The sequence below is a fragment of the Eretmochelys imbricata genome, chromosome 8 (genome assembly GCF_965152235.1).
Source record: "Eretmochelys imbricata isolate rEreImb1 chromosome 8, rEreImb1.hap1, whole genome shotgun sequence".
Taxonomy (NCBI): Eukaryota; Metazoa; Chordata; order Testudines; family Cheloniidae; genus Eretmochelys; species Eretmochelys imbricata.
Window position 1 is genome coordinate 948446 of NC_135579.1, and position 19895 is coordinate 968340.

Below are 19895 nucleotides of genomic sequence, written 5' to 3' on the forward strand. Positions count from 1 at the left end.
AAACAACTGCTCTGGGCTACAGTCCAGCCCATTGCAACACGCAGCCCTGCCCAGGGGCTGTCTCCCATCTAGTTAAAGGTACAGGGCAGCTACCCCAGCCAGGCCTGCTACCAGCATATGCTTGCTCCTCACAGTGCAAGAGGGATCTGGGCAGAGCACTGTGGGGGTCCCTGCTGCTGCTGTGGGCCATTGCAGACTTGGCTCCACACAAACCCAGGTGACCAGGGGGCGGGAAGACACTCCGAGTCCTTTGGCTCAGCCCCCGCAGATCCAAGCAGGGGTGAGGCTATTGCCACGGAAGGGACGGTGGTTATGACTGTTGGACAGGCTAGGAGCAGGGCTGGGGCCAGACGACTCCATGAATAACAGACATGACTAGACTGTGGCTCAGGAGTGAAATCCCCTCCCCAGCTACCCTGCGGTTACGCAGAACCCAGGAAACCCCGGCCACCCTGCTGGCGGCAGCCTACCCAGCACCCCCACTGCTCCCCGTCACCCAAGGGCAAGCAGCCAGTGACTCTGGGTGTGGGGGTGTCTGGGGCCCTGCCTGCCTGCCTCCATCTCCTCCGGGGCCGTCCTTTGGGACCCTTCCAAACACTCCTCCGTGGGTCAGTCTGAGGCAGGCTCTGTCCCTTGGGACACGTCCCACCCCACATGCATGGCGTCATACATCCTGCCCCCAGCACCCATTCCCGGGCCCCCGGGCCCAGCCCAGCAGGGGAACGGCCTGTCTCTGGTGTCAGTGCCTTGGCATGCAGGGACACGCAGGGGCACGCCTGGGACGCCCTGCCCTGGTGGTGTAATGCACAAAGGGGGTGGGTTCTCCTCCTGTCTCTGGGGCACGGGGGGGCTGGAAGCCGGGAGTCCTGAGTTCTAGCCCTGGCCCTGGGAGGGGAGCGGGTCTAGTGGTTGGGGGGGGAGGGGAGGGAGCCGGGACTCCTGGGTTCTATTCCAGACCTGCCACAGTGTGAGTTTGGGGCACGTCCCTTCCGCGCGGCGCACGCGGGGCCAGACCCCCGGCCCCACGCGGGGCTGAAGGAGAATTTGACCTGCCGGGGGCACTTTGAAAAGGGGGAGAAATCGGGGGCGCTGGGCGCTGGGCTCGGGCTGGCCCCGGCAGGCACCGCCCCTGTTCCTCGTCCGGGCGGTGCCAGCTGCGGGCCCGCCCCGTGCGGGCGGCGGCGGCGGCGGGGAGCCGGGAGTCCGGGAGTCCGGGACCGGGCGCTGCGCTCCCGCCGCGCTCCCGACATGCTGCCCGCGGCCGTCAGGAAGTGGCTGCACCGCCCCAAGGTGAGACCCCAGTTCCCCCTGCCAGAGACCCCCCGTCCCACCCGCTGGGACTCCCCACTGCCCCCGGGGGGGCTGCCAGAGACCCCCCGTCCCACCGCACCCGCCGGGACTCCCCTCTGCCCCCCGGGGGGGCTGCCAGAGACCCCCCGTCCCACCCGCACCCGCCGGGACTCCCCTCTGCCCCCGGGGGGCTGCCAGAGACCCCCCGTCCCACCCGCACCCGCCGGGACTCCCCTCTGCCCCCGGGGGGCTGCCAGAGACCCCCCGTCCCACCCGCACCCGCCGGGACTCCCCTCTGCCCCCGGGGGGCTGCCAGAGACCCCCCGTCCCACCCGCACCCGCCGGGACTCCCCTCTGCCCCCGGGGGGGCTGCCAGAGACCCCCCGTCCCACCCGCACCCGCCGGGACTCCCCTCTGCCCCCGGGGGGCTGCCAGAGACCCCCCGTCCCACCCGCACCCGCCGGGACTCCCCTCTGCCCCCGGGGGGGCTGCCAGAGACCCCCCGTCCCACCCGCACCCCGCCGGGACTCCCCTCTGCCCCCGGGGGGCTGCCAGAGACCCCCCGTCCCACCCGCACCCGCCGGGACTCCCCTCTGCCCCCGGGGGGGCTGCCAGAGACCCCCTGTCCCACCCGCCGGGACTCCCCTCTGCCCCCGGGGGGCTGCCAGAGACCCCCTGTCCCACCCGCACCCGCCGGGACTCCCCTCTGCCCCCGGGGGGGCTGCCAGAGACCCCCTGTCCCACCCGCCGGGACTCCCCTCTGCCCCCGGGGGGGCTGCCAGAGACCCCCTGTCCCACCCGCACCCGCCGGGACTCCCCTCTGCCCCCGGGGGGCTGCCAGAGACCCCCTGTCCCACCCGCACCCGCCGGGACTCCCCTCTGCCCCCCGGGGGGCTGCCAGAGACCCCCTGTCCCACCCGCTGGGACTCCCCTCTGCCCCCCGGGGGGCTGCCAGAGACCCCCCGTCCCACCCGCACCCGCCGGGACTCCCCTCTGCCCCCCGGGGGGGCTGCCAGAGACCCCCCGTCCCACCCGCACCCGCCGGGACTCCCCTCTGCCCCCCGGGGGGGCTGCCAGAGACCCCCCGTCCCACCCGCACCCGCCGGGACTCCCCTCTGCCCCCCGGGGGGGCTGCCAGAGACCCCCCGTCCCACCCGCACCCGCCGGGACTCCCCTCTGCCCCCGGGGGGCTGCCAGAGACCCCCTGTCCCACCCGCACCCGCCGGGACTCCCCTCTGCCCCCGGGGGGCTGCCAGAGACCCCCCGTCCCACCCGCCGGGACTCCCCTCTGCCCCCCGGGGGGCTGCCAGAGACCCCCCGTCCCACCCGCACCCGCCGGGACTCCCCTCTGCCCCCGGGGGGCTGCCAGAGACCCCCTGTCCCACCCGCACCCGCCGGGACTCCCCTCTGCCCCCCGGGGGGCTGCCAGAGACCCCCTGTCCCACCCGCACCCGCCGGGACTCCCCTCTGCCCCCGGGGGGGCTGCCAGAGACCCCCTGTCACACCCGCACCCGCCGGGACTCCCCTCTGCCCCCGGGGGGCTGCCAGAGACCCCCTGTCCCACCCGCACCCGCCGGGACTCCCCTCTGCCCCCGGGGGGCTGCCAGAGACCCCCTGTCCCACCCGCCGGGACTCCCCTCTGCCCCCCGGGGGGCTGCCAGAGACCCCCCGTCCCACCCGCACCCGCCGGGACTCCCCTCTGCCCCCCGGGGGGGCTGCCAGAGACCCCCCGTCCCACCCGCACCCGCCGGGACTCCCCTCTGCCCCCCGGGGGGGCTGCCAGAGACCCCCCGTCCCACCCGCACCCGCCGGGACTCCCCTCTGCCCCCCGGGGGGGCTGCCAGAGACCCCCCGTCCCACCCGCACCCGCCGGGACTCCCCTCTGCCCCCCGGGGGGGCTGCCAGAGACCCCCCGTCCCACCCGCACCCGCCGGGACTCCCCTCTGCCCCCCGGGGGGGCTGCCAGAGACCCCCCGTCCCACCCGCACCCGCCGGGACTCCCCTCTGCCCCCCGGGGGGGCTGCCAGAGACCCCCCGTCCCACCCGCACCCGCCGGGACTCCCCTCTGCCCCCCGGGGGGGCTGCCAGAGACCCCCCGTCCCACCCGCACCCGCCGGGACTCCCCTCTGCCCCCCGGGGGGCTGCCAGAGACCCCCCGTCCCACCCGCACCCGCCGGGACTCCCCTCTGCCCCCGGGGGGCTGCCAGAGACCCCCCGTCCCACCGCACCCGCCGGGACTCCCCTCTGCCTCCCGGGGGGGCTGCCAGAGGCCTCCCGGGGGGGCTGCCAGAGACCCCCCGTCCCACCCGCACCCGCCGGGACTCCCCTCTGCCCCCCTCGGGGTGCTGGCAGGAATCCCCTGCCCCAGTACCCTCCCCTCCCATGCCCTGAGCTCTTCCCGGGGATGGCAGGGAACTCATCCCTGGGTCCTGGGGGACTGTGGGGCAGCCAAGCCAAGGATCAGATGAGGGGTGGGTTGCCCCTGTCGCTGGCAGCGATTCTCTGAGGTGGAGGGGGACGGCCTGGACTGGCAGTGCTGGTGGGGGGGCTTGGCTCTAGGGCCCTTTGCCCCAAGTTTTGCCCTGTGGCACAGTGCCCTGCCCTGGCCAGGAAGCGCTGCAGCCCCCTTGCAGGAGCCTGTCGGCACTGAGACTGGCCCCACGGCTCCCTGGTGTAAGTGCCCCGGTCTGAACCAGGCACCTAGGCTGTCCCTGCACCTGGCACTGCTGAGGAACCTGTCCGCTTGCCCTGGGTGCTGCTGTCCAGCCTCTCCCCAGGCCTGGAGCTCCGGGCAGCTCCCGCCCCCTGTGCAGGGCAGAGAGGGTGGAAGTGTCCCATCGACTCCTGGGGCCTGGCCCCTGTGTGTTCCCAGGGACACCCCTGGCCTGCCTAGCTCTGTACGCGCCCTGCAGCTCCTTCCCTCCGTCCAGAGAAGAGGGGCTTAGGCTGGGGGCTGGACAGCGTCCACGGGGTCTGGCCGGGGTGAGAACCGGCCCACTCTTACTGCCCCTGCTGCTCTGCCAGCAGGGCTGGGCCCCGGGCCTGGGCTGGGCCAGAGCTGTGGGGAAGACGGGTACAAGAGCATGTCTCCGAGGTGACTAAGGTGGGTGGGGGAGGGCCACGGCCACAGCCTACACATGCCTGAAGGGTGTCAACAGGCAGGAGCTGTTTACCGGAGTCCCAGGCCTTCCACTCCAGCTTAAAAAAGGCCACATGTGGGCGGGGGGGTTGTCTTCCCCCATCCAGGAAGGGGAACGGGACTGGGTGGGGCCTGGCGCTCGGGGTGCTGACACCTAGACTGGAACAGGGCCAAGCAAGGTCCAGGAGGGAAGATCCCTGTCTTGGCCCTGAGGCCCGGCTCGGGGGGTGACCCAGTGCCAGGAGCTGCGTCTCTCTCTGAGGGGGCCTGGGGAAGGAACAGGAGGGCACAGCCAACCTAGCTGAGAGCCGGGCCCTGCCACTTCAACTTTCCCTGGAGGAAAGCTACAGGGAAGGCCCAGGCTGGGATTCCCCATGGCCAGCCCCAGGTGGGCCCTGTGTGCTTACGCCAGAGAGTCCTGGGTGACTGGGAAGCAGAGGGGCTGGAGGCAGGGCGTGTCCACAGGCAGCTCGGCAGGTGGATCCAGGCCGAGCTGTGGGCTGATGTTAGACACTGCCGAGGAAAGGCAACCGACTGCTCAGCTGCCAGGTGCCCTCCTGACGGTGGGAGGGGTGGCTTCCGGGTGAAGGGAAGGGCTGCAGGTGGCTAGTGGCCACTGTCCAGGCTTCTCTCTGCTTTTCCCCATGGGGGACGGGGGCTGCATTGCTAGCAGGCTGCAGCAGGCTGTTTGCCTTCTCCAGAGCGATGCTTTGAGGCCCAGAGGGGCTCTCTTGCTGTCCCTGATCAGTCTAACCGGCCCCTCCCAGAGTGGCTCCTGTGCTCTGCGGCTCTCTCCCACCCGGGGCGAAGCAGGATGGGGATGCCGCCCCTCGCCCAGCTGGCAGTGCTACAGTAGGTTTGGGGGCTTTGCAGAGGCGAGGTGGTCCCGCGCAAGAGGTGCAGGAGTGAGGGTCTTAGCGCCAGGTGACCCCATGTGTGCACGGCCCCGGGAGCCAGGTGACCCCATGTGTGCACGGCCCCGGGAGCCGTGTGTGTGTGGTGGGGAAAGAGGAGCTGCAGGGCTCTGTTCTCCTGTCCACGCCGTGGTCCCTGGATACCTTGCGGGGGCGACGCATCACCCCAGCGACAGCATGTGGACACACGCTCTGCTCCCAGCCACTCTACAAGGCTTCTGGTCCCAGGACCTTAAAGGGACAGCAGCCTGGGCTTTCCCCAAGTCTGACTGATTGCCCTGGGCCCGTCTTCCGCTCTCCCCACACCTAGCTCTACCCTTCTCCGCGTTTCATCCTCTGTACAAGGCCCAGGCTTTAAGGGACACACCCCAGGCCAGGGGCTGACTGACCACTAGCCCTCACTATTCCCGAGGGCAGTCACCCTGTCACAAAGGCTGCCTTCTCAGACTCTTGTACCTGGGTGTGACATGTGCACACACGTCCAGCCCCACCCCTACTGGGATCCAGCTTGAGCTCATTAACCCTGTTCTACACCTGGGGAAACTGAGGTAGGGACTTGCACAGTCCACAGTGGGGGCTTTGCGTGGAACCAAAATGAGAGCTCCAGGATTCCTGGATCCCAGTCCTGTGCCTGGTCCACTCACTCTAGCTGCCTCTGCACAACCCAGTTCAGCGGCTGTGTGGTTAGCTAATTGTGGAGTGGCTTGGATTGAGGAAGCATGTGAGAGGCCGGGCGTGCTGCAGGGGTGTGTGCTGCTAACCTGCTCCATGGCTGAGTCTCTTTGGCCTCTTACCGGGTTAGCTCCATCATGCCTGCCTGGGGCTTGTGTGACCTCATGGCCTTAGGCGGGGGCCTGCTGTGGCCCTGACTTCATTGCTGAAGAGCTCTGCACGGCTGTGGCTGTTCACAAGCATGTGCACTGGCTGGGCGCGTGCCGTGGCCTGAGGGACAGACCTCCTCGCTACGGTTTATAGGTGAGCTTCAACTGAGCCTGCAGCCCTCCTGCTGTCAGTCCTGCCCCAAACCCCGCTGCAGCACCCCCTGCTGGTCATGGGTGGCCCTGAAAAAATTCCACTGCTGGGCACGGGGGGATGGATGGACGGACGGACGGATCAGTGTTCCTGGGAGCGTCAGCGACAGTTGGGATCTGTTGTGCTGCCCTCAGGGCAGGGGCTCCTGGCTCCTCTGGCAGCAGGAGAGCTGCAGGAATTCTCCAGGCGCGTCCCAACCCCTTCCCCCTCTGGAGGATTCGCTGGTTCTGGCTGGCACCCATGCTGGGAACCCGGCTGTCCGGCCTGCTGTGGCCAGGAGTGGCTTGGAGAACTGGTGCATTCTGCTCTCCTGGGCCCACAGACCTTGGAGGAAGTCCTCCTTTTCTTTTTGCGAATACAGACTAACACGGCTGTTACTCTGAAACCTGGAGGAAGGCCGACAGCCCCAAGAGCCCTAGGGGGCTGTTTGTCACGGCCTGGGACATGTTCACCCCAGGGCCAGATAGGGGCTAGGGGCTGCTCTGAACTCAGCCTCCTGCTGATGGAACAGCCGCGGCCTGCAGCTTTGCACTCAGCTCTGCTGGCCCGGGGCTGCCTAGAGATGATCTTGGCATCACAGGTTTCCTTGGGAGCAGCCTGGGGATCCCGACCGAGGACAGTAGCTGGATGCTCCTGGCCAGGCCATCGGCAATAATGGGGCCACTTGGCAGTCCATGTTGCACCAGACTGTATCTAGCTCTTCGGACAGGGTATTGGGAGCCAGGACTCCTGGGTTCTGTCCCCGGCTCTGGAGGAACGTGGATGAGTCGCTGCCCCGTGTCTCTGGCTGGCGCACTGAGCGAAGGGCCGGGAGCGCCTTTTGACAAGCGGGTTCTGTGGCGTGAGGGTGCTCTCGCCATCCCCATCCCCACGCCATGACCTAGCCCCCCAGTAACAGGGAGGGAAATGAGGGGCCAAAGGACACGGTGCCCCTTGGGAATTTCGGGCTTGAGGCCCATGGCTGGTTCATGCTGCCACTGATGCTGCTGTCTGGCCTGAGGAGAGCCAAGCTCGCCCCATGCCCCCAGCTCTGAATCGCCTCTGGTGCTTACATGCTTGGCTGCAGTGCCCAGAGTACCGCTCCCCCCGGACCCACACGGCCTGTCCCTGAAGCTCTTCCTGCCCATGGGGGGCCCGGGGAACAGGACACAGTGCTGGCCCCTCGCGCGATGGGTTGGGAGGAGGCAGGTGCTGTCCGTCCTTCCTGCCTGTGCCCCTCCTCTGCTCACTGCGCTGCCCCAGACACCCCCGCTCTGGCCACGTGGTGCATGTCGTACTGGCTCCATGCGAGCTCTTGGGGCCGAACATGAGCACGTCAGCCGAGCAGGACAGGGCTCTGGAGCTGGGCCTGTCCCCTTCCCCCTGTCACGGGGTCCCCGGGCGATGCTCTGGAACTGCTTCCCATGAAGCCAGGCAGGACTCTGGGGAAGTCTCCTCTCTGGGCGCAGCCTGTCTTCAGGACACACAGCTCACCCGGCTTCCACCTTCCTGGGCCTGACCTCGGAGCATTCAGCCTCCTCTGCCCCTCCGTGCGCTTCCCCCAGTGAGTCCACCCAGGTGGGGTCCTGGGGGAGCCAGAGGGTCCTGCCCCCCAACTCCACAGTCAGCCAGCCAGTAAAACAGAAGGTTTATTAGATGACAGGAACATGGTCTAACACAGAGCTTGTAGGTGCAGAGAACAGGACCCATCAGCCGGGTCCATTTTGTGGGGGTGTGAGCCAGACAACCACGTCTGCACTTCACTCCTCATCCCCAGCCAGCCCCAAACTGAAACTCTCTCCTGCTGCTCCTCCTCTGGGCTTTGTCCCTTTCCCAGGCCAGGAGGTCACCGGATACCTTTGTTTTCCAACCCTTTAGGTCTCACCTTGGAGGGGGGAAGGGCCCAGGCCATCAGTTGCCAGGAAACAGGGTGTTGGCCATTCTCTGTGTCCAGACCCCTGCACACGCCTGCCCTCTAGGGCTCTGCAATGATCATACACCCTTACCCCACCCCCTAGAGACTTAAGAACTGCCTAGGGGAAACTGAGGCACGCCCACACTATTCAGAGGAAACACTAAGAACAGTCCCACTTCGTCACACCCCCTCCAGCAGTCAGGGCTCCCCGCAGTGCCTCCTGCTGGGGGAGGCTGGAGCCACAGCGCTCTGGTCCTTGGGGTGCCACAGTGACTGACAGAAGCTCCCCTTCTCCCTATGTCTCTCGCCAGCGATCCGACCCCAGGCTGCTGTCCCAGTTCTTCTACGCCGACGAGAGGGTGACCCGCGTGGTGATGGAAATAAATGGCCTGGACGTGGAGACAGACCCTCAGCAATACTTGGTGCTGCTAAACCAGCTGCACCTCAGCCAGGTACCCTGTGAACCAGGGCCCTGCCCCCCACATGAGGCCCAAGGCGTGTGCGCGTGCCCTGCCCTCAGCTGGAGTAGCGGGCTCTGCTGCTGTCCAGGGTGGGAGCGCAGCGAGGGCGGAGGGAGGGCTGGGACTTCAGGGCTGGGGCCCTGGCCCTGGTGGAGGAGCTGGGAGAGATGGTGCATGCTCTGTCCCGCCCTGCATGGCTTGGCAGGGACCCGCCAGCGACCAGCATCCCTCGTGTGTGGGACAGCAATCTCAACAGACGCCTCCTGCTCCCCTGCCCAGGCTCACCTGCTGACCCTCATCGAGCAGCTCATGAACGAGTGCATCCCCAAGGAGAGGCACTGCCGTGACTACCTTGCCAAGTTCCCGGAGGAGCTGCTGGTGGACAATCTGGGGAACCACGTGCTGTTTGCGGCTGAGGTCAGCCTGCGGTGATTCCCGGGGAGCAGTCCGGGAGCTCCCCTACCCCAGTCCTTCTAGGAAATGCACTTCCTGGAGCTGTCTGGAGCCTCAGAACCCCCTTTTGGGGGGCGCAGGAAGGGTGCCAGGATCCTTTGTACGGTCTCCCTCATGCTAGACTGGATTGCACCCAAGAGAGCCAGGGGCTAAAAACACCTGCTCTCCCCAGATACCTTGAGGGGAGGTGCCATGCAAGTGCCCCCCCCCACGCCCAACTGTCCAGCCCTGGGCTCCGCCCAAGCAGACCACGTGCTGTGCCCAACTCCGAGGAGGCTGCCTGGCCCCTGGGCCTGTGCTGAGCCCACGACTCCTGTCACGTGCTCTCGGGGTGGTGGGATTCGGCTAGGTGGGCAGGGGAGGGGCTGCGCTGGGCTGGCTCCGTGAGCTGCTCATATGGTCTCCACAGTGTCTGGTGGCAGGCACCGTCCTGGAGCTGGAGGAAGCAGACGGGCTGCAGCTGCGTCCCCTGGCCAAGAACCTGGTGTGCAGCTTGCAGCTGGTGCGGAAAGTGCTGCGGGAGCAGAGTCTGAGCCAGGCCAGCCCCTGCTCGGAGCCCATGCGTATGGCGCTGATCCGGTTTGACACGCTCTTTGCTGAATTTGAACTCCGGTACGTGCCAGGCACAGAACTCAGCTTGGCTGCAGAGGCCAGGTGCAAGCACTGGGGCAGGGCAGGCCAGCAGCCTCCGCCACCGCCCCGGCCATTCCTCAGCAGCCCAGAGAGCGCCAGGCTGGGAGTGGTGGGTGCAGAATGCCGGTAGCTGCTTGTCCTTCGTAGTGCGGGGGCTGTGACAAAGGGCATCCTCCGGGACAAGCCACTCTGGAGGGAGCCAAACAGGGCTAGATCTGCTGTCAGGAGCCCCCTGGGCACAATCTGGGCCCCTCGCTCCAGGCCAGAGTGTTCCAGGACACCCCGCTGGGTGCCCTGGGAAGCAGGACAGGGCTGGGATTCATGGCTGGCCTGTCTCTTGTAGCTACGTGTCCTTGCTGGTCACGGTGAAGTCCCCGGAGGAGCTCTACAAGCAGCAGGAGATCGTGGTGCTCTTCTGTGAGACAGTGGAGAGGTGAGGGGCTGCGCGGCTGGCAGGGCACCCTGAGGGGAGAGGCCCTGGGCAAGAATTGCTAATTCTTCCCCCGCTCCTACTTTGGGGTGTAGTTCCCCTGCAGCTTATGCAGGGGCTGCTGGATTCACCGGTGGTGAATGGGAGCTGAATGCCAGTCGATACAGGAGTGGGGACACCCCAGCTCCCCACTCCTTGGTGGGCGGGGAGCTCTCACCTGCACCGCTCCATGAGCCAGCTGGGTGCTGAGCAGCTGGAGCGTCCCCCTGGCCGTTCCTGGAAGCAGGGTGCTTGGACTGCCACAATGTGGGGCAGAGACTGTCCCCAGCCCCCCGGCTGCTGCCTTGGGGTCACGCTCACAGAGCGTTCCTGGGGCGCCCCCAGCAAGCCTGCTGGGGAATCAAAGGGCATCAGGTTCACTGGGTCCCCCAGCCCGCCTGCCAGGCCTGGCTTAAAGCAACAGCTGCTGCTCTTTGGCACGAAGCCCGTGGTCCCAGCCTGTCTCAAGCCCCCTGCCTCTGCCCTCCCTGAGCAGAGCCCTGAAACTCGGCTACCTGAGCCAGGACATGATTGACGGGTGCGAGCCGCTGCTGATGTTCACCATCCCCCGCCTGGCCATCATCAGGTGAGTGGGCAGCTCCGTGCTGGGGGGCTGAGGCTGCACAAGCCAGGGTGGTGTGGAGCCAGGCATCCCCCCACGCACTGGGCTTCCGGAGCTGTGGCCCAGGACTTCCCCAGGGTGGGGCAGTGGCTGCCCGACTCCAAGCTGCCCCATCTCTTCTCCTCTGCCCTGGGCTGGCTCCCGCTCTCCCCCACGCTGGGTGCCAGGCAGTGCAGCTGCCCCGGGACAGGGCACTTCCTCGCCCTGCTGCTGCAGAAGGGTCACTGGCCTGCGGGCGCCTGAGCTGAGCCCCTCTCCCCGTGAGCTCAGCTGCCCCGGGTGTGTCCCTAGGGGACCTGGAACCACTTCCCGACCACAGGGCCTGCACCACCCCTTGCCCCTTCCAGCCACTCGCTGAGCCTTTGGCTGCGCCCCGGCCTGGGCACTGGCCAGCGGCTGGTGGGAGGCTGGTGTCCTCCGGTTTGGAGCCCCAGACCGAGAGCCAGGGTTTGCTTTGAGACAGGGCTGGGAGGGGGCAGCCCAGGGCGGAGCTGACGGGGCTGCTCCCTCTCCCTGCCTGCAGTGGGCTCCTCATCTATCCCGAGGGGCCCCTGGGCCTGGAGCGGAGGCCCGAGGAGACGTCCAGGCTCTTCAGCCCCTTTCGCAGTGTGCTGAAAAACATCAGGTAGGTGCACTGGGCCGTGGGGGGCAGCCATGGGGCAGGGGAGGGGGAGCGCCCGGGGGAGGGAGAGGGCTGGGCAGTGGGGAGGGAGAGGGCTGGGCAGTGGGGCGGGGGGGGGGCGGGGCAGTGGGGAGCAGGGTGGGGAGGGGGAGGGCTGGGCAGTGGGGAGGGGGAAGGGGAGCGCTGTGGGGCGGGGGGGCTGGGCAGTGGGGAGGGGGAAGGGCAGGGCAGTGGGGAGCAGGGTGGGGAGGGGGAGGGCTGGGCAGCGGGGAGGGGGAAGGGGAGCGCTGTGGGGCGGGGGGGGCTGGGCAGTGGGGAGGACAGCGCTGTGGGGCGGGGGGGCTGGGTAATGGGGAGCACAGGGGCTCCAGTGGGGTTTATAAAGCCGGGGTGCGGTGCCCTTTGGCAGCACGACCCCTGGCCTGGCACAGACTGCCTCGCCGGTGCGCTCCTGGCGCTGGTGCCTGGGAGGGGCCCAGCTCAAGCTGCGGTGGGGCCCCAGGTGCCCGGTGGCATGGAGCTGCCCTCGCTCCCCTCCCGCCCGGCCCGGCCCGGCCCGGCCCCCCAGCTGTGGGAGGGCAGAGGGAGGCCCAGCCTGGGAAGGTCTCATGCCCGTCTCTGGCAGGGACCTGCTGCGGGTGCTCTCGGAGGAGGAGCTCGCCCTGCTGGAGAAGACCCTGTGTGCTGCCGAATCGGAGGGTCCTTGCAGCGCAGCCGGTCCTGAGCCCAGGGGCGAAGCGGCTCCGGACACTCGTCGCCCTGCCCCCTGGTGCTCCCCGCAGCCCGCCCCCAACTGCTCTCTGCACCCCCCAGCTGCTGCGGGAGCCCAGCGCACGGCGGCCTGCAGCCGCGGAACAGCTGGAGCCCCCGGGACTGCGAGTGGAGCCCCACAAAAGGGCAAGGAGGAGGCAAAGGAGCCAGTGCCCCCTGGCTCAGACCCTCTCCCCGAAAGGCCCCTGAGCGTGAGGACTAGTGATGTGGATGCAGCCTGCACAGGGTCAGCCTCGCCGGGCCTGTGGCCACCTGCTCAGGCTGTGTGCCAGGGGGTTCCTGGCAGAGCTGGCAATGCCAGCAGGGACATGCGGCTGCAGACGCATGCAGCCAGGCCAGAGGGAGCAGGGCACGCTGACAGCATGGGGCCTCCCTGGGACAGAGGCCAGCAGCCCTGGGCATGCTCCACAGACCGTGGCCAGCTGGCACTAGTGGCTTCTAGGCCACAGGAGCCGACTCTGACAGGAGGATGCATGGAGGCCTGTGCCTGCCTGCAGAACGGGTGGGCGAGGCCTCTCCCCCCGCTCCTGCCTGGCAACAGCGGCGGGTAAGTGGTGATGAATGATCGGGCTCTGGAGCAGATACCCATGCCAGGGGCCCCAGCGAGCAGTTCCCCGGGGCAAACCAGTGCCTCCTCCAGGCCAAGCCTCGGAGCCCATGTGGCTACGAGTCACCTGAGGCAACCAAACCCAGTTCTGGTGTCTGAACTAGGGGCCAGTGCCGGTGGCAGGGGGTGAAGAAGGCAGGGAAGGCCCTGCTGTCGGATCAGATGGGGGCTTGATTGGGGGGCAGGGAAGGGGGACCAGCCTGTGCCCTCTTGTGTAACTGGCTCCTCTCTTCTGAGCAGGCCCCTGGGGCAACAGCCAGGCAGTGCCCGAGGCAGAGTGCTCCCCGGGGCTGTTCTGCCCGGCGCACGCTCAGAGCTCCGCTCCCGTTACAGCAGCACCCAGGACATGATCCACACGCTCTTCGTCTGCATCTCTGGTATGTGCTCTGCGCAGCGGGCCGGGAGAGAACTCCGGCCTCCTGCGCTGTCCCGCGCTGCAGTGGGGGAGCCCGGGACCAGGGGACGGGGCTGTCCTGGGCTCGCTGCGGGCAGTGGGGTGCCCTGTGAGGGGAGCGTGAGCCAGGCGCACAGAAACCTGCTTCTAGTCAGCTCTTGCCATGGGGCAGCAATGGCTCTTGCCAGCAGGTGTGACTGCAGGGGGTGCGTCCTCCAGGTGCTTCCCCACAGCGGGCAGCGGGGAGCGGCTCATCAGAGGGCACTGTCCTGCCACCCGCTGGGACCCCACAAGGGGACAGAGGGAGCCGCAGCAGCGTGGAGCTAGCTGGGCCCATAGGACCTGGAGCGGTTCTGGAACAGGGCAGGGGGAGGCGGGGGCATGCTCACATGCTCCCAGCCGCTGGGCACAAGCGGACACGGCAGGCCGAGTACCAGCACCGGCCTGGTGCCTGTGCCCAGGCTGCCCAGCCCAGGACAGAGCCCGAGGGTAACGCCGCCCAAAACAGCGGCTCCGCCCATCTGCACAAGAGAGCCGTGGAGGCTACATGTCCCACCCGGCACTGCCTGCCAACGCTTGGCTTAAGCCTGAGCTTTGCTGCGGGATCTGCAGTCTCTGCAGGCTGCATCCTCGGCCAGAGCCCCGAGGGGGGGTCTGCGGGCCTGGAGGAGCCGAGCTCTGCGAGCACCTCGCTGACGTCCCTATAAAGTCCATTGTCGTCTGGGGACGCTGGTGTCTCCGTAGGCCACCCCATGCTGAGCGTGGGGCTAACCCCCCCCCGAACTGCCTGCAGACACAGCGGTGGCCAGCCCCAGACCGAGTCATTAGTGCGGAGTCCTTTGGCGCTGTCTGAATCTCACCCTGCGGGCCAAGCCACCAGCACTCCGGCAGAGCCCCTCTCGGGGGCAGCTGCAGGCCCCCGGGCCCTGACGCTGCTGCTCTCTCTCGGGCAGGGGTGGCAGACCAGCTGCAGACCAACTTCGCCAGCGACCTGCGGAGCATCCTGAAGACGGTGTTCCACATCGTGATGTCCCAGCCCGAGGCTCCGGTGGGGACAGATACCGGCCGTGAGTGATGCTCCAGCTCCGTCAGCTGCAGTCTCTCGGGAGGGGGTGGCTGTGGGGCTGGCCCAGAAGATGCTCCTCCCATCGGTCTTGTCTGTCACTCGCTGGTTAGTGGCAGTGCCAAGCAGGGAGCCCCTTGCATGATGCTGGCTCCCAAATCTGCCCTGGGGAGGGTCCAGGGCTGGGGAGGGTCCAGGGCTGGGGAGGCGCGATGGCCAAGCACACGGCTCAGGCAGCACCCCAGACAAAGTACACCCCACGCTGTGGTACGGGGACTGCCCTGATGGGGCCAAGCAATTGCCCTGGAGCATGCGGCTGGCCTCTAAAGCTGCGGGACTGTCTGGGAGCCGATGTGCAGCACCAGCCCCACGCTGTGGGCTACAAGCAGCATCGCCTTGTGCTGTGGGGCCCCAGCCCTCTGCCCGCGGGGCGTGCGCCTGCTGGCACGCTGCTGGGTCGCGAAGCAGGGAGCTGAGCAGCAGAAACCAGCCCCTCCCTGCTGCGAACAGCTCCTGTGTGCATGGTGCTGACCCTTCCCCTTGCACCCCAGAGGAGGAAGAAGCGGGAGAAGCTTCCCCCTTGGCAGACTGTGCTCTGTGCTCCAGCCACAGGGAGGGGAACAGGACCGGGCACGGAGACGGTAAGAGGGGTAGGGTGTGACTGGGGTCCCTGCTGGCCCCTAATTGTTGACTAAATAAACTCTTCCTTGGTCCCTGCTGTCAGCACCCTGGCACCACACAAGGTCTGATCCCACCCCGGCCTCCTGTTCCAGACAGTTCCAGTTTCCATGAGCAGCTCTTGGGTTGCTGGATCAGAGCACAGGGGCCCACTGTGATCACCAAGTCGGCCTTCCTGTGTGAGACAGGGCAGAGGCCCCCGCAGCAATTCCTGGCTGCCTGGAGCGGCTGGTAGGAGAACAGCTGGGCTGGGTTTACATATTCCAGTGGGGAGAGAGCCACCCCGGCCCTCGGTAGTAGCTGTGCCAGTGGCTAGTTACCTGCGGGTCCCCGAGTGCTCCCCCTCCCACTGCTCCCTCATCCCCCCCCCCGCAGACTGACCTCACTTGCACCCTGCAGAACCGGCCCAAGCCCGTTCCTGTCAGGGGACACGGCCCTTAACGCCCCCTCGACGTAGCACCCACCAGGCTCCAGCATCTGCTTGCCACCCCCCCCAGGCTCCCCTCCTGCACCTCTGCCCCCACGGCTACCCCAGCCCTTCCCCGAGTGCACCTGCTCTTCCCAGCCAGACCCCAGGTTCTGTTAAGGTCACCTCAGACAGGTCCGGTCCTCCCCTAGCAAACCCCTTCTCCTGCCCCCCAGGGAACCACCTTGGTCTCTTCTCCTTGAGCTTTTATTGCGCCCAGGTGCTGCCCCGCCCTCCTAATTGGCCAAGCCGAGAGCACCTGTTCCAGCCCCGGGCCAGCCCCCGGGATGCCCTCACTGTGAAAGGTATCGAACCCTTGGAGCAGGCCCTTCCTCTCCAGCATGCTCCCCTCCCAGCTCTGGGCAGGCCCGGCTGTGCCCGGCCGCCCCCTCACTTGAGGATTGGTGCAAAGTGAGGCTCCGGCCCCTGGGCTCGCACAAGATCTGGATCTCTGGTTGCCTTTCCCCCGTGACTAGCGGCAGGCTGGCCCAGTCGTTAGGGGCTCAGGTCCCCGTGTGACGGTGGGCAAGTGGCTGAGTCCTGTGCAGGAGGAGCAAGCCAGCCGGGGAGGCGTTCCAGTGGTGGGGACTGTCGGTGCCTGGCTGGCCGTGTCCCTGTGAGCCGCTCTGCCCGCCCCTTGCTGCTGGCACGCGGCAGGATCTGGTTTCTTCATGCGCCTCCTCGGGGCCCGGCTCATCTCACCAGCCGCCCTCCTCCTGTCCCTCCGCAGGCATCTCCAGGCTGCCGCCCTGGGTGCCAGACGGCACCTGCAGCCGGTGCCCGGCGTGTCGGGCCCCCTTCTCCGTGGTCCGCCGGCGTCACCACTGCCGCAGCTGCGGGAAGGTAGGGAGCCGGGCTCGGGCAGGGGGCTCCCGCCCTGCCGGCTGCGCTGGGGGTTCCTGCCAGCGGACGCCTGTGGGGCGGCGAGGAGGGGCAAACGAAGCCCCGTTGGCAGCGGGGCTGCTCCTGGGCAGCCCAGACTGGCTCCTCCCCAGCCTCTGAGTGGGTGGTGGGGCCCACGGGGGGAGGGCTGCGTGGACTGGCGGATGCAGGAACAGGCAAGTGCTCACGGCTGCTGCCCTTGGGCGCGCTGGGTGCCCCTGCCTCGGGTGGTCCTGCAGCGGGCCGGAGCTGGATTCCCGCTCGGCGCCCCTCACTCATGGCTCAGTTTCTTTCCCTGGCAGATCTTCTGCTCTCGCTGCTCCCAGCACACGGCGCCGCTCCCTCACTACGGCCTCCTGAAGCCAGTGCGTGTCTGCACTCACTGCTACACCCTGCACCTCCCCGCCAGGCCCCCGACCCCCAGCCGCCCCTGAGACGCTCTCGGCTGCGTGCGTTGGCGGCCCCAGGGGCGTGGATCATCGCACACCCTTTACCTCGGAAAGCTACCAAAGACTGCTCAGGGCTTCTGGCAGCCTGCACCACCTACGGAGAGGGCCGGGACACTGCACAGACCTGGTGGGGAGCTCCCGGAAGGGCTCTCACTACTTCTTGCAATGGGGTTTTTATCTTTAAGTCACGGAATCCCTGTCTGAGCTGGCGGGTGGGCTGTGGAGACAGCAGATCCCCACGTGCACCCTCCCTGGATCCGAGCCAGCCAGCTGCACTCCAGCTGCCATCTCGGTAGGAAAGGGAGGGCCCACAGGGATGGTGCCTGGACTTGCAGGCACTGCACTCCAGCCACTCCTGCTCACTCTGACCACAGCAGATCCCACTGGCAACAGAACCGGCTCCACGGTGACCTAGCCGGACTCGCCTGACGTGCTCCTCCCTGTTCCTAGTTCGAGGCGTTGGGACAGGCAGGGTCTGCTTCCTGAAGTGGCTGCAGAGAACACAGCCTGGTGCTGGCCACCTGGCCATGAGCTGGGCCCGGTGCCCCAGCCTCTTGTGCCACTCTCCCAAACGAAGCTGGGTGGGTTCAGGAGCTCAGTTCGTGTCCCAAGGAAGCTCTGAGGCCAGGGGTCTGGGCCTGCACGGCAGGGTACTAAGTGCTGGCTCTGGTGACAGTGGCAAGCCTCCCCTGCAGCACCAAGGCACGGTGGGGGGCCTAGGAACAGGGGGAGGACTCCTCCTCTCTTCTCTCCATCCCCGCCTGCCCCATGCTGTGGGCAAGGTGCATTGTCCTACTCACTGAACAGCTCAGATCAGCCACTGGGACTGGTGCCAGAAGCCAGCCCACCCTTGCACACGCTGTTGAAAGCAGGGCTGGGAAAACCTCAGTGTTGTATCTCGAGGGCTGCCCAGCCTTGCCGGGGGCAAGAGGGGCTCTGGGTGCTGCAGGGTCTGGCATGAGCAGTGACTAAACCCGGAGCCCCTAGACTCTACCCAGCCGAGGCAGCAGCTAACAGGCTCAGAGCAGATTGGAATGCAGGCAGCTGCCCCTGTGGAGTGCAGAGGAAGCGGCTGCCGCGGGAGACTCCGCATCCCAGTGAGCATAGGGGCCCGACTGGCCCAATGGGGTGGTCCTGCCCACTGGCATCGGTCAGCGTGGGCTGCACCTTGACTCTGGGGGCGGGGAGCTGCAGGTGGTTCCTGAGCTGTTCCTCGTCCCCTGCCACTGTGTGTGTGTGGGGGGGAGAGTTTCTCTTCCTCTTTCCAACCAGGGTCTCAAAGTGCTCACACTTTCCTCTCCCAAACCCCGTGGTGGGATAGGTACCTCTGTCCTTGCATGGTTCTGCTCCCGAGAGGGCTGGAGGGGAGGATCATGGCTCTGAGCTCCTGGCTGGGTTAGGGAAGCTGCAGCTGTTCTAGGCCCAGGCTGTAGCCTGCACCTGGGTAGGGTTGGTGGAAAGCTCTGCCAGGAAGAACAAGCCCTAGCCTGGATGAAGGCTAGTGCCCTGTGGAAGAGTGGCCACAGCCATGGCTGGGCACCCGCATGTGGCTGGCACGGTGCAGCAGGCCCTTTCTCAGGCAAGCTCCCATTCAGTCCCACACCTGCCAGCGTAGAGCCTAGTAAACGAAACGCCAACCAACAGCTCTCTTTGGCCCTGTCTGCAGCTTCGCGGAGTCCCCCGCTCCTGGTGCTCGCTGCTGGGCTGGCCTGTGACCCTGACCACGAGGGGCAACCAAGCTTTCACTAAAAAAGTGCATCCAAGCACCCAGCTAGGCTGGAACGTAGGACAACGATTCTGTGTGTAACGCGCATACTTAAGAAGCAATGGCAAAAGTTATGTTTTGTTTCAGTGGCTCTTGTCCCTTTAAAGATGGGCAGGTGGCGGGAGCAGGTTACCTGCATCCATGAATGGCACAGGTTGGGCACAAGTAAAATGAAGTTTGGTTTTCAAATAATGCAGTAAACCAGGAACATTAGCTGCAGCTGGAGTAAGCCCCGAACCGTGGAGTCAGGTGACTGTGGGAGAACGGGGGACATTATTACAACTTGTTTTCAGGATCCAAGTTTGCAGCCCAGAGAAAGGGGGGTGGTGGCTGAACGCAGCTCCCCTCCGTTCCCCGGGGGGCAGGCAGCACAGCCGTGCAGAGGGGGCCGTGGCTGGCTGGCTGGCTCTGGGAGGAAGCCAGGCACAGGCAAGCCCAGAAAACATCCCTTATGCCGCATGCTTGTAGGGCTGGGACTTGGCCCTGCAGGATGACTTTACAAATGGGGGCCAGGTGTGGGTCTGGCCCAGGAATGCAGGACCCTTGAGCTGTACGGTCCCGCTCAGCGCGGGTGACGGCAGCCTGGCTCCAAACGCAGGTGGTCACCAGTTGTCTGGATTTCGAATAGGAAGACTAGTTACCCCAGACTGGGGGAGGCACAGCGTCCGTAACCCTTGCCAGCCGTGGGCCTAGGCTGGGTGGGCTTTCCCCCCCACCCCTAATGTCTGCAAACACCGAGCAGGGCTTGCTCCACTCAGCCTGGGCGGGGGAGGGACGAGGGGCTCTGTCCTGCCCATGCTGTGGCCTGTCTCCTGGTGCCCGCAGGCACGTCCTTCTGCCCCTGCTGCCCTGCTGCTGTACGGCAGCGAGTGCCTGGGGGTGGGGTGGGGGCCAGGCCAGGGGACAATGGGGATGGGCAGGGAGAGCTGCCATCTGGCCAGGTTTTGGCTTCTATGCCCAGGTGCCATTTAGGGTGGCCAGGGGCCCAGTTTCTGGCCATCAACCTGCACCAACCCCTGCTCAGCCTGGGCATCTCCTACCTACAGCTGCCAGGTGGGCTCCTTGAGGGATCCAGCGAGAGAGGGAGCGTGGGGGGCAGGACCTTCGTGGGAAAGGGTGGGGCCTCAGGGGTCCAGTTATTGGCAAGGCCACAGCGGGCCCGGCCCGTGGGGTTTGCGCAGCAGGTGCCGGCTGGGCTGGGCTGGCCCGGCCCAGGCTTGCGTGGGAGAACCCAGAGCCATCGGCCAGGCATCGGTTAGGAGGGGCAAGTGGCTGCCCCATGCCGCCCGCT

At 67.0% G+C, this 19895-nt stretch overlaps 1 protein-coding gene across 1 annotated transcript; it reads left to right on the top strand.

Annotated features, from left to right (window-relative positions):
* Window positions 1-1217: 1217 nt before the first annotated feature.
* On the top strand, window positions 1218-18664 carry LOC144269145 (lateral signaling target protein 2 homolog). The gene is made up of 14 exons (XM_077824644.1): window positions 1218-1290; window positions 8581-8721; window positions 9010-9147; window positions 9593-9795; window positions 10160-10249; window positions 10782-10871; window positions 11431-11532; window positions 12155-12847; window positions 13148-13284; window positions 14255-14368; window positions 14916-15005; window positions 15685-15813; window positions 16239-16351; window positions 16693-18664. The coding sequence occupies exons 1-14, from the start codon at window positions 1249-1251 to the stop codon at window positions 16822-16824; spliced, it is 2214 nt and encodes a 737-aa protein (XP_077680770.1). The 5' UTR covers window positions 1218-1248; the 3' UTR covers window positions 16825-18664.
* Window positions 18665-19895: the final 1231 nt, after the last annotated feature.